This window comes from Muntiacus reevesi, chromosome 3 (assembly GCF_963930625.1).
Source record: "Muntiacus reevesi chromosome 3, mMunRee1.1, whole genome shotgun sequence".
NCBI classification, from domain to species: Eukaryota; Metazoa; Chordata; class Mammalia; order Artiodactyla; family Cervidae; genus Muntiacus; species Muntiacus reevesi.
The window spans coordinates 261435633-261449196 of record NC_089251.1 but is presented as its reverse complement, the minus strand read 5'-3'; the positions used below and the strand labels follow the sequence as shown (position 1 = coordinate 261449196).

At 36.1% G+C, this 13564-nt stretch overlaps 1 protein-coding gene across 2 annotated transcripts in view; it reads right to left on the bottom strand.

Moving 5' to 3' along the window:
* GULP1 (GULP PTB domain containing engulfment adaptor 1) overlaps positions 1 to 13564 on the bottom strand; it is a 306541-nt gene that overhangs the window by 22305 nt on the left and 270672 nt on the right. Inside the window, exons 8-10 of one of the 2 annotated variants that reach the window (XM_065931908.1) lie at positions 11902 to 12018; positions 11628 to 11651; positions 11135 to 11227 (exon numbers count right to left, since the gene is read on the bottom strand). In XM_065931908.1, coding sequence (XP_065787980.1) covers positions 11135 to 11227; positions 11628 to 11651; positions 11902 to 12018 — 234 coding nt within the window. The remainder of the gene's footprint in view (positions 1 to 11134; positions 11228 to 11627; positions 11652 to 11901; positions 12019 to 13564) is intronic. The other variant, XM_065931909.1, reaches the window with a different exon arrangement.

Here is a 13564-nt window from a genome sequence, read left to right as displayed (position 1 = left end):
CCTGGGAAACACATTAATATGCATATAAAGTTACATAATGATTGCTCTCCCTATTGACCTGTCTATAGATATGTGTACATGTATGCATGTATGTGTATAATTTTAAGATCTATTTTATGGTCTATATAATTCACTGTAAAATTCTGTAGTTGGTGGCAAACTTTACTTAGTTATAGGTAACAACTCTAAGCTCCTGATGGACAAAACTTTGTCTTTCTAAATATTCTGTATAACAGATTACTTGGTATATAATAAACTGTAAATTAATATTTTTATATAATTTATACTCCAGCAACTGTTTTAACTTAAACTGTAGCTTGATAAGGACATCCGAATTGAGTAGAACATAAAATATATTAACTGGAAGTTATCCCTGGGATCATTTGGCTTATAAATGGGAGTACTCTATATTGTTTTATGATTTGTATTGACCAAAATATATTACCAGGTTCCTCAAAGCAAACTGAAGCCCAGAAAAACCTAACTTAAAAGTGTTCTAGTGTTTTATCATAGTGTTAATACTTGCATTCTACTTCCTCTGAGAAAGTATACTTGTATAAATGAAGAATGTACATCATGTGAAAATAATTGAATATGCAAGTACCCCAATTAAGAGCTATTTTTACTCTCAATGGTAAAGCAGGGCTATCTCAATGATTTTAGAATCCAAAGTTTAAAAATTCTAACACTAATTAATTCTTACTATTTTCCTTTTGCATGCGCCTGTGTGCTGAGTTGCATCTGACTCTTTGCAACCCTGTGGACCAGACTCTGCCAGGCTCCTCTGTCCATGGGACTCTCCAGGCAAGAATACTGGAGGGGGCAGCCGTGGCCCCCTCCAGGGGGTCTTCCTGAGAGGGATTGAGGCTGTGTCTGTTATGCCTCCTGCGTTTGCAGGTGGGTTCTTTACCACTAGCATCGCCTGGGAAGCCCAGTTTCCTTTTGGTCATCAGTAATCTACATTTGGTCAAGTAGGATTTTTTTGTTTGGCTCATACAGGTCTTTAAAATATTGATTCAGTTGCTTACAGGTTAATGTTAAGACTGAATCTTAAAAATCTAGAGAGTCTGTTTAGAAGTTAGAAAATTCAGAAAGTGGGCCCATAAATTTATGTAAAAATAATGGACTGGTATTGAGAAATAGCTGGGCCTTTTAAGTTGGTGTCTGCCCTCCAGCTCCTCACTCTGCCCCCATGGCGAGGACACACGTTTATGCCACAGTCTGGGCTCTGCTGACATTTGCGTTTGTGATTCTCAACTTACAAACAATTCAACTTAGGGAATTAGATATTCCGTCTGATTCCTTTTAGGAATGAAATCTAAACCCAGCATGTTTAAATACACAGACATATTTCACTAGTGTCTGATTCTGCCCCAATCTATTAGGCCTAGTAAATAAGAATAAGAATATGTGACTACAGCCCCTAAATGGCATACAGCGGCATTTTAGACACTGGATAAATATTTTGAGTAGTATCTCTGAAGTTAAGGATTCAGGAACTAGTTATTTTTTAATTTTCCTTTTTTAAGTGCTTGAGAATTTTTTTTTTTTTTAGAAATTAAATACACAGTTCAGATAAAAATGGCTTGATATTTTTATGTTGGGCGTTCTGTCAGTATTTTGATAGATGGCTCAAAACCACAATTTTGGAACTTTGCTACAGAAGTTGATGGCGCTACTGTTTAATCCTCTTATGCTCACAATTATAAGTGCTGTGGTCTTTAGGAAGGTGCATGGGATCTGAATTATTATACTAAGGGAAATGAGGAAATGTATGCTCAATAATTATGTTAATTATGCAGAAGTTATTAGGTTATTCAGACATATTAATAATGACTGTCCATAATTAAAATTTATAGCTATTATAGTTTTGCAGCTCTTTCTTTCAGTGACTAAAGGCTTGGTATATTAGGCCATGATGAATATTTCAACCTTGATATCTGCCTAAGAATGACTATGATAAGACATAATAAAAGGGTTTGAATCCTATCAGTTAATATTTAATACACTTAAACAATAACAAAAAATCCATTAAAGATTAAACATTCTTTGTTAATACCTATAGAAATATTAGAATGATACTGAAATTTTATTTTATGCTGCTAGATATTTTGGCAGTATAAATCTCCAGAGACTCTTTTAAAACATAAAACAAATAATTTCAAGATTAAAACATGATTTATTACAATCATTAAAGTAGTAGAATTTAAAATTCTACTTAGAATTATATTTAAAAAGTAAATTCTTTAGAGTCATAGTTTCAACAGAGATGCCTAGCTCTTCCAGTCATCTGGAGCAAGAAGAGATCAAATGACTTGATTAGTTACTCATAGTAAGAACAGGAATGAAATATATTTTTCTTCATATTAGGCAGGGTTTACTTCTTTACAACCATCATTTATGGAAGTAACAGTTGTGAAAGTGAAGTTGTGAACTGGTTATCTTTTTTCTGTGGGCAACAAATATTCTTGAATCAATGTTCATGTTTAAACTTTATGCTTTTGTTTAAAGATTCACATTTGGTTCACTGTGTAATTGAGAGTTTTCACAATCTGCCCATGCTCATCTTCAATAGCAGTTGAGAAAACCCCAGGGGAAGATAAATAGGCAGTTTTATTTACCCACAACGAAATACACAGTTTAGGGTATAATTTGCCCTATCAAGTCTAATCAGTGGCCACACAGTTGATTATGCAAAGGTAGACTTTTATCCAGTAACAGTTGGTTTAATTGAAAGGGAGACATTTATTTTACTCAGCAAGAGAAAGTCCAATACTTCTTAGAACTGCAATTTTATTCATTTAACTTCCTGGCAATGATCTGATTTGGTTAAAACGTTCTATAGCCAGAAAAGTAAAATGTAAGCATGCAGACACAAGAATCATGAAGAACAATTTGATTTAACTTGCTATGTCCACATCTTATAATGGAGCGATCTTCTGGAGTGCTCACAAGGCTAGGAGGGTAGAATAAACCTTTTTTTCTGATATAAATACAGGCAGCACTGCCATGTGAACGTAACAAATGGAAATCAGATTGTCCCTAGTTAATTAGAACCAAATGGTGGAAAACCCAACCTCTAATCTATTGCCAAACCACTAGAACACAGCAAACAGCACAGTCAAGCAACGGAAATTTCTCAGTGTATCTAAATGACTGTATAAAATAAAGACCCAGTTTCTAAAACCAATGAAAAGATTTCCACAATTTCAATATGATACAGAGGTATGTAATATGGGTACTATCAAAGGATATTTCATTTGCCAGAAAAGGAACCCAAAACTGAATCATCCAAGTGGTGTTTAGGAGACTTATAAGCATTCTGGTTGTTAAGGACAAGTTTAAAGACAACATGCCAGTTTACACAAGAAAAGATGAAAAATAGGAGTAGGCTTTCATTTAGTACAAGGAATTGGTTTTAAATGAAAAAGAATTTGGGATATATAACGGTATACAGTTTTGTTGTTAGAACTGTGTTTTAATATAATACTTATTTAATTATTATATATTATTATATAACACAATAATCCTGAGCACAAAAAAGTCCCTTATTTCATTTTCTTTAGCTAGAACTATGTGAAAGTGAAGTGCTAGTTTCTCAGTCATGTCTGACTCTGCAGCCCTGCGGACTGTAGCCCACCAGGTTCCTCTGTCCTTGGAATTCTCCAAAGAATACTGGAGTGGGTAGTCATTTCCTTCTCCAGGGGACCTTCTCCACCCAGGGATTGAGTCTAGGTATCCTGTATTTCCAGCAGATTCCTGACCATCTGAGCCACCAGAGAAGCTAGAACTAAAATCTCACACTAAATTTTATACTGGGTATCTTAACTACAATAAACAATAGTCCAAATGATGACAATTTAAAATCAATTACTGTATCATGGGGCTTCCCAGGTGACTCAGTGGTAAAGAGTCCTCCTACAAATGCAGGAGATATAAGTTTCATCCCTAGGTCAGTAAGATTCACGGAGAAGGAAATGTTCTCCTTCACACAGTGAGTCCTTAGAGTACAAAGGTTCTCCATCTGGAACATTCTACTCAACAAGGCCTCACATTATTAATCTATGATTTAATATAGAATAATGAGGAACTCAAGAGCCTCTTCATGAAAGTGAAGAACGAGAGTGAAAAAGCTCTCTTAAAACTCAACATTCAGAAGGCTAAAACATGGTATCCAGTCCCATCACTTCATGCCAAATAAATGGGGAAACAATGGAAACTGTGACAGACTTTATTTTTTTGGGCTCCAACATCACTGGAGCAGTGGATGGTGACTGCAGCCAGGAAATTAAAAGACATTTGCTCCTTGGAAGAAAGGCTATGACAAACTTAGACAGCATGTTAAAAAGCAGAGACATTACTTTGCTGACAAAGGTCTGTCTAGTCAAGGCTATGGTTTTTCCAGTGGTCATCTGTGGATGTAAGAGTTGGATTATAAAGAAGCTGAGCACCGAAGAATTGATGTTTTGGGACTGTGATGTTGTAGAAGACTCTTGAGAGTCCCTTGGACTCCTAGGAGGTCAAACCAGTCAATTCTTAAGGAAATCAACTCTGAATATTCATTGGAAGGACTGATGCTAAAGCTAAAGCTCCAATAATTTGGCCACCCGATGTGAAGAACTGACTTGTTGGAAAAGATCCTGATGCTGGGCAGGATTGAAGGCAGGAGGAGAAGGGCACAACAGAGGATGTCCCCTTGATTGGGGACATCCACAACCAAGATGGTTGGATGGCATCACTAACCCACAGGACATGAGTTTGAGCAAGCTCTGGGAGATGGTAAAGGACAGGGAAGCCTGGCGTGCTGCAGTCCATGGGTCACAAAGAGTTGGGCATGACTGAGCGACTGAAAAACAACAACAATTCATTGGAAGGACTGATACTGAAGCTGAAGGTCCAGAACTTTGGTTACCTGATGCCAAGAGTCGACTCACTGGAAAAGACCCTGATGCTGGGAAAGATTGAGGGCAGGAGAAAGGGGTCAATAGAGCACGAGATATTTGGACGGCATCACTGACTCAATGTACATGAGTTTGAGCAAACGCTGGGAGATAATGAAGGACAGGGAAGGCTGGCATGCTTCAGTTCATGGGGTCAAAAACAGCTGGACATGATTGAGTGACTGAATAAAAAGAGCAACAAAGCATCACCATCTATAAGATTGAAATTTCTTTATAGAAGATCTGATCCTCTAAATGATTGTTCTATGTTACAGAAGGCTGTGCGGCGCTGGAGTGTTGGCTGCACATGGACATCACCAGATGGTCAGTACAGAAATCAGACTGAATATATTCTCTGCAGCCAAAGATGGAGAAGCTCTGTACAGTCAGCAAAAACAAGACCAGGAGCTAACTGACTCAGATTATGAACTCCTTATTGCCAATGTCAGACTTAAATTGAAGAAAGTAGGGAAAACCATTAAAGTATGAACTAAATCAAATCCCTTATGATTATACAATGGAAGTGACAAATAGATTCAAGGGATTAGATCTGATAGACAGAGTGCCTGAAGAACTATGGACAGAGGTTCGTGACACTGTACAGGAGACGGATCAAGACCATCTCTAAGAAAAAGAAATGCAAAAAAGGCAAAATGATTGTCTGAGGAGGCCTTACACAAAGATGAGAAAAGAAGAGAAGTGAAAGGCAAAGGAGAAAAGGAAAGATATACCCATTTGAATGCAAAGTTCCAAAGAATAACGAGGAGAGATAAGAAAGCCTTCCTCAGTGATCAATGCAAAGAAATACCAGAGGAAAACAATAGAATAGGAAAGACTAGAGATCTCGTCAAGAAAATTAGAGATACCAAGGGAACATTTCTGCAAAGATGGGCTCAATAAAGGACAGAGATGGTAGGGATCTAACAGAAGCAGAAGATGTTAAGAAGAGGTGGCAAGAATACACAGAACTATACAAAAAAGATCTTCACGACCCAGAGGACCACAATGGTGTGATCACTCACCTAGAGCCAGACGTCCTGGAATGAGAAGTCAAGTGGGCCTTAGGAAGCATCACTATGAACAAAGATAGTGGAGGTGATGGAATTCCTGTTGAACTATTTGAACTCCTAAAAGATGATGCTGTGAAAGTGCTACACTCAATATGCCAGCAAATTCGGAAACTCAGCAGTGGCCAAAGGTCAGTTCATTCCAATCCCAGAGAATGGAAATGCCAAAGAATGCTCAAACTACTGCACAACAGCACTCATCTCACACACTAGCAAAGTAATGCTCAATATTCTCCAAGCCAGGCTTCAACAGTATGTGAACCGTGAACTTCCAGGTGTCCAAGCTGGATTGAGAAAAGGCAGAGAACCAGAGATCAAATTGCCAACATCCATTGGATCATCGAAAAGGCAAGAGAGTTCCAGAAAAAATCTACTTCTGCTTTATTGACTATGCCAAAGCCTCTGACTGTTTGGATAACAACAAACTATGGAATATTCTTACAGAGAAGGAAATAGCAGACCACCTGACCTGCCTCCTGAGAAGTCTGTATGCCGGTCAAGAAGCAACGGTTAGAACTGGACATGGAACAACAGATGGTTCCAAATTCGGAAAGGAGTATGTCAAGGCTATATATTGTCACCCTGCTTATTTAACTTATATGCAGAGTACATCTTGAGAAATGTTGGGCTGGATGAAGCACAAATTGGAATCAAGGTTGATGGGAGAAATATCAATAACCTCAGATATACAGATGACATCACCCTTATGGCAGAAAGTGAAGAACTAAAGAGTCTCTTGACGGAACTGAAAAGACGAGAGTTCAAAAGTTGGGTTAAAACTCAACATTCAGAAAACCAAGATCAGGGCATCCAGTCCCATCATTTCATGGTAAATAGATGGGGAAACAATGGAAACAGTGAGAGACTATTTTCTTGAGCTCCAACATCACTGCAGATGGTGATTGCAGCCATGAAATTAAAAGATGCTTGCTCCTTGGAAGAAAACCTACGAGCAACATAGACAGCATATTAAAAAGCGGAGACATTACTTTGTTGACAAAGGTCTGTATAGTCAAAGCTACAGTTTTTCCAGCAGTCATGTATGGATGTGAGAGCTGGACTAAAAGAAAACTGTGCACCTAAGAATTTATGCTTTTGAACTGTGGTATTAAGGAAGATTCTTGAGAGTCCCTTGGACAGCAAGGAAATCCAACCAATCCATCCTAAAGGAAATAAGTCCTGAATATTCATTGGAAGGACTGATGGTGAAGCTGAAACTCCAATACTTTGGCCACCTGATGCAAAGAACTGACTCATTGGAAAAGACCCTGATGCTGGGAAAGACTGACGGCAGGAGTACAAGGGGGCAACAGAGGATGAGATGGTTGAATGGCATCACCAACTCAGTGGGCGTGAGTTTTAGTAGCTCTGGGAGTTGGTAATGGACAGGGAAGCCTGGTGTGCTGTAGCCCATGGGGTCACAAGGAGTCAGACACAAATGAGTGACTGAACTGAATTGATGTTACAGAAATTCAGCTTTTTAACTTTGTATTATTTACTAGGGTAGATGGCTTGTTACCTTTTAGTTATCCAGAAATTTTACCAAAAGTGTTTATTTTTCTGATTCTTCCCATAACTAACTTTATCAGCTACTTCATTATATACTGATCTGACAAGAATAGCATCCAACCACTAATTTACATTATTTTCATTTTCTACATTACTTTTAATACCACAAAACCCTCAAATTCTATTCCTACTTTTGTTCTCTTTCCTCCCTCTCTCATAAAGATTATTTTAATGCTGAAATTAGAGATAAATCTTCTATGTTACTTTGACTAGCAGTTGCGTGATGTGGACTATATTGTGTTTGACGGGCAAATTCTGATATTTCAGAAAACTACTGCATTAAGCATTTATTTTTTAAGGGCCAAATTATAGTATGACATTATTTATAGAGAACCATTTTTGAATTGGAATTAGCAAAAGAATGATTACTTCTGTATGATTTAGGAAAGTTTGGCTCCTGGGAGATTTAAGGCTTCTTTTGGGTGAAGAGTCATCTATGTTAGGGCTTCTTCTCATTACTACACACTCAAAACTCATGGAGAATCTGAAGCCAAATTAATCCTATATAACAAACCCCCCTATATTGTAATTTCAGCATGTATAATGGGATTCATAATTTACTCCCATGCTTTTCAATTAATATATTAATTGCTGGCTAATCTTTTAAACAAGCTGCCAAAATTTTAGCAATTTTGGAGCATTCTAGTCTCAGTCCTCTGAGAAAAAACAAACAAAACGTGTAGAATCTCATTTCTGGAGTTATAAGTCCATAGTGATTTTCTGTGTGTGAACTTTGCTAGACTCTGTAAGGTACCTGGTGTTCCAGCAGCGTGTCCTGTAAAATTAATGCTCACACTTCGTAAGAAAGTACCTATGTAAAACATAGCCAACTTTATGGAAATTTGCTTTACTATAGGCTCATTGCAAGCTATTAGACAAGAGATACATATACTTTAAATTTATATTTTAACTATTTAGAATTTTAATTATTTTTCAAATTCAATTTCCAAAGTTTGAATCATTAATAAACTTTCAGAAGAGTGGATATTTATGAGCATGGGAATATTTCATAGTTACTAAATAATTGTGGTTGTGGTTTAGTTGCTAAGTTGTATCCAACTCTTGCAATCCCAGGCTACCGTCAATGGGATTCTCTAGGCAAGAATACTGGAGTGGGTTGCCATTTCCTTCTCCAGGAGATCTTCCTGACCCAGGAATTGAACCCGGGTGTCCTGCATTGCAGGCAGGTTCTTTACCGACTGAGCTACGAGGTACGTAATGTAATGTAATTTATTTTATTTTATTTTTAATATCAGAAAAAGGGAGATAATTTTAACAGGGATGGCATACAGATGGACTGAGTTTTACATTAATTTATTTCTCAGCTATATAACTACAATGAAAATTAAAGGCAAAAATATTTGTGCATAGTCTCTTCAAAAAGATGTTAAAAAGGTAATAAATACCTATAACAGAATATTCAAATCAGGTATCTTTAGCAATTTAAAAATGTTGAGTTCACTTTTTTTTAAGAATCAAATTCTATTTTTTAATCTTAAGAAGATGTATTAGCAATTTCAAAAATCACAAAATAAGACTTTAGGAGCTTAAAAGTTATGAGACAAGTAATTTTGTAAAAGTTAAAGAAAAAATATAGACAAAGATATTACCACAACAAAAGAATGTAAGTATATTGTAAAAGTTATAATTTGAGCCAGTTGCAAAATGATCAATAAGGTAATAAATTTTCTACTCGTGTATTAAGTAAAAAAGAATGGTTTAGAGAAAATTATTTCTCTTTTTTTAATAATCTGTTTCACAAGATGGCTTATAAGACTTTCAATGAGATGCAAACAAGTGTTACTCCATTAAAGGACTAAAGGTTGAAGAGCTGATGTTCTGCCTTGTGGTGAGGAAGGCAAGAACAAAATCGTCATTTTGATGAGAAGCAAATGATGATGATAGTGAAGATAAAAACTCAATGAACATGAACTTGAGCAAACTCCGGGGGATAGTGAAGGACAGGGAAGCCTGGCGTGCTGCAGTCCCTGGGGTCAGACATGACTGAGCGACAGAGCAGCAACAGCAAAAACCCATAGAGTGATATTATGATAAAGTCAGAGCTTAAAGAGAACGCCTCTGCACCTCACTGTGCGTTACAGAGGCACACAGCAACTCTGGGACCTCTCTCACCTTGACTGGCTGTATCAACATGGTCACAAACTGTATGCCAAGCAATGGAAACAACTCTTTCAGTGTGGAAGACGGAAAAGTGTCAGTTTAGAAGAAAACCAGAAGTTTTTGGATCCATTTCCAGGGGACACCAATTTTAAAACTTCTTACAGAGGCATTCTTCATGGTGATGAACTGGTGAAATAGATTCTAGTGTTATTTAGTCACTAAGTCATGTCTGACTCTTTGTGGTCCCATGAACAACAGCATGCCAGGCTTCCCTGTCCTTCCCTATCTCCTGGAGTTTGCTCAAATTCATATCCATTGAGTCAGTGATGCCATCCAGCCATCTCATCCTCTGTAACCCCCTTCTCCTCCTGCCTTCAATCTTTCCCAACATCAGGGTCTTTTCCAATGAATTGACTCTTCACATCAGGTGGCCAAAGTATTAGAGCTTCAGTTTTAGCATAGGTCCTTCCAATGAATATTCATGGTTGATTTTCTTTAAGTGAAATATTCTAGTGGCAATTCTAGATAGCATTAATGTGTGTGTGTATGTGTGTGTGTGTGTGTGTGTGTGTGTGTGTATAAATATTCTAAAGAGTTTTCCTAAAGACAACCAAAATTGACTTGCAAATGAAAATCTGCAGCAGAAAATTCTTTCCAGCAGTTTGTAAATGCCATAGTTGAGTTTCAATTCATAGTATCATACCAAAAGTTGTAGATATGAAAATTTCTAAATGCAAAATAAAATATGCACTTTAATGGAGAATATCAATACAGATAACTCTAAAAGAAAATAAGATTCCCAAGTATATTTTGCCTACAGAAAGTATCAACTGTTTTAAATTCCATCTCCCTCCAAAAAAATTCCTTTAACCAAATCAGAAAATAATGGCATCATACATTAAGATGAGAAAATGATTTCAAATGTATGCTAAACCAAAAATAAATAATTTAACTATAAATGTACGGAGTGTTATCTGCACAGACTATCACTGATTTTAGTGTGTGAAATATAACTGTGTCACTCTCAGTAGGAGCTCTTGCTATATAATATGAGAAACCAATTCGATCTTGTTAAGACTCCAGTTTCTATAATGAAGTTTAGTACTCCAAGGGTAGACTGGCTTGGGTCATTAAATCTAACTTCAGTAAATAGTAATCAATTGGAATGAAAGAAAGAGGAAAACAACAAATAGAGGGCTGAATTATTCTAGAGAAAAGAGCAGCATGGAAAAACAACTCTGATCTGAGCTACCTAGGTAATTTTAACCTTCAATCTTATTTAGCACCTTTTATCTCTATCTAGGTTGAGTTTAAAATGACTGATCCCAGAATATTATTAATATTTGAACTATTGAAGACTTGATGATGCAGACATGATTTATCATCATGAAGTCATGTTTCTTTAAGGAAAAACATGCATGTATTCTATATACTTACTGGAGGTGTTGATACTTGGGTTATTCTTAACTGGTTTTCCAAATCTTGTACTTTGTTTTTAAGTTCCATATTTTCTGTTTCTAAGTCTTGAATCTAAAAAGTAAATGATTATTGAACAATCTTCAGACATTTATTCTTGGAAAATATTGGCTGTTAAATTGGTTACATTAATGAATAGAATTTCACATTATTTAAAATTTTAATGTATTTTTTTGTGCATTGGGTGAAATTTATTTTATAAAGCTTGAGCTATATCATAGAATTCTAGGTCACTGGAAAAACATACTATTAAATTTAAAATATGTTTTTACGTGTGTGCAAATTTCATGTTCCTAATACCTCTGTGTTTTCCTATAGTGCTCTGCAAGCTGTACCCATAATCTCGGAGTATAACCGCAAGACAGTGAAACTTGCTTATGATGATTTTGAAGAGAGTGGAGAAAGGGTGTAATTTAATTATAAAGGAATCTGATCTGCATGGGAAACCACTTACCCAGCATCTGCTGCTTCTGCTGCTCTGATCCCCATGAGAAGCATCAGGAAGTGAAACAAAGTCACATGAGAACACTAAGTTCTTGCGGGAATTCAATATAAAATGGTTAAACTGTGCAGGGGATCAGGAATGAAAAATCATAGGAACACAGTGAGAGCAGTTCCAATCAGTGTGGGGGGATTTAATGGCAGGGCTTCTAAATTTGTTTGATGGTATGCAAGTTTCCCTGTACTTACATCATATAAATGTAAAACGACAAGCTTAGTTTACTCACTCTTTTCTGTAACCCTGCAATCTGTTTTCTTGTTTCAACATCTTTTCCTCCAGATTCTAGAAACTTCCTGTACGCCAGGTCAAATGCTTGGCCGATTGTTAATGTTATCTCTTCAGCCTTTGTAAAAACCAAACAAAGAAGATTTGCAGTTTAATAATAATCTGTTAGACTATTCTTTGAATCAAGAAAAACATTAACATGACATATTTCAAAAGGGCAATGTCTAGGGGCAGAAGTGTAGCAAATGAGCAAAAGTAATCTATGCTAACATAATCATTCAAAGCCTAAACCACGCACGACATAAAAGAGGAATGTTTTGGATATTAAATGAATAGCTGTTGAAGTTTGAAACAAGAGTCCTATCCAAATTCTCATCTCTTTCATCATAGCATTTCCCCCACTAGTTTGTTTTTCTCCTTTCCTCAAATATTTAGTGCCTATTAAATGAAAGCATAGTGCCAACTGCAGTTTTTCTTGTGGTTTTGCTACTTATTTTGGTTTCCTAGTGAAGAGGGTTTGTTAAACCTGGCAGGTAACTTGAATGAGGTTGGCTGGGTGGTGTCTGTGGAAAACCTGAGGTGTGCCTGCTCTAAAGGGAACAGCTGCTATTCAGTTCCAGTTAATTGTTGGAAATGAGCAATTCCAACTCAGAGTTGTCAATTTTAAATATGTGAGATGAGACCAGAAATATGAATTTTCATATGGAAAATTTTAAGTGGTAGTAAACAATATTTTTTAAAACACAGTGACGACTGAGAAATGTTCTGTCATCTGAATTTGGCCTCATAAAACAATTACCTTTGGTCTGTTTACTAGGAACTGCCCCAGATAGTCTAAGTCCACCAGCTAATTTTTTCTCCAATGATATTTCAGCTGATATCACAGTTTCTTACTGGGAACACTGTAAACACTAAATAAAGATTTGTTTAATTAACATTATAAAGAAATTTTGTAAAGGCATTAATTGATTTAATGCATCACAAATATTTCATATTTAATGGTAAGAACTCCAGATGACATAACAACTGGTAGCAATATTAAATCTTGTAAATGCCCTGCTTTTACTAAACTACTACAAATCTTAAAATTTTGCTATATCCTATATGCAATCTAAGTTAAAAATGTTTTACAAATAAAGCTCAGATTACATAATTAAGACATTGTTATTTTTGTAGTTCACTATTCATTTACAAAGGCTTTTAAACATAAAAAAATGCTACAGAGTATTACCTGGTGAATTAAAAAAATGCAAAATATATGTCTACACTCACACTTACACTTACTGTCTGACAAAAAAGATGGAAAATAAGCTATACTAAGGAATACTAAATAATACTGAATAAATTAAAATGACCTTAATATATCTTCTTAATAGGACAACATTAGTATTTGAGTTTTCCTCAAATACTCAAGGTGTATAAGACAGAGAATTATTTAAATGATAACATGGTCGATTCATCACTAATAATATTTGACTTCATTATTGGTTGTTTACAATAAGTTTTAAAAACCATATTCACTTTTAAGGTATGACATATATTTTTAATTAAGATGGCATTTTTGTTGTTGGTCAGTTGCTCAGTAGTGTCCGACTTTGCAACCCCATGGACTGCAGCACATCAAATTTACCTATTCTTCACCATGTCGCAGAGCTGTACAAACT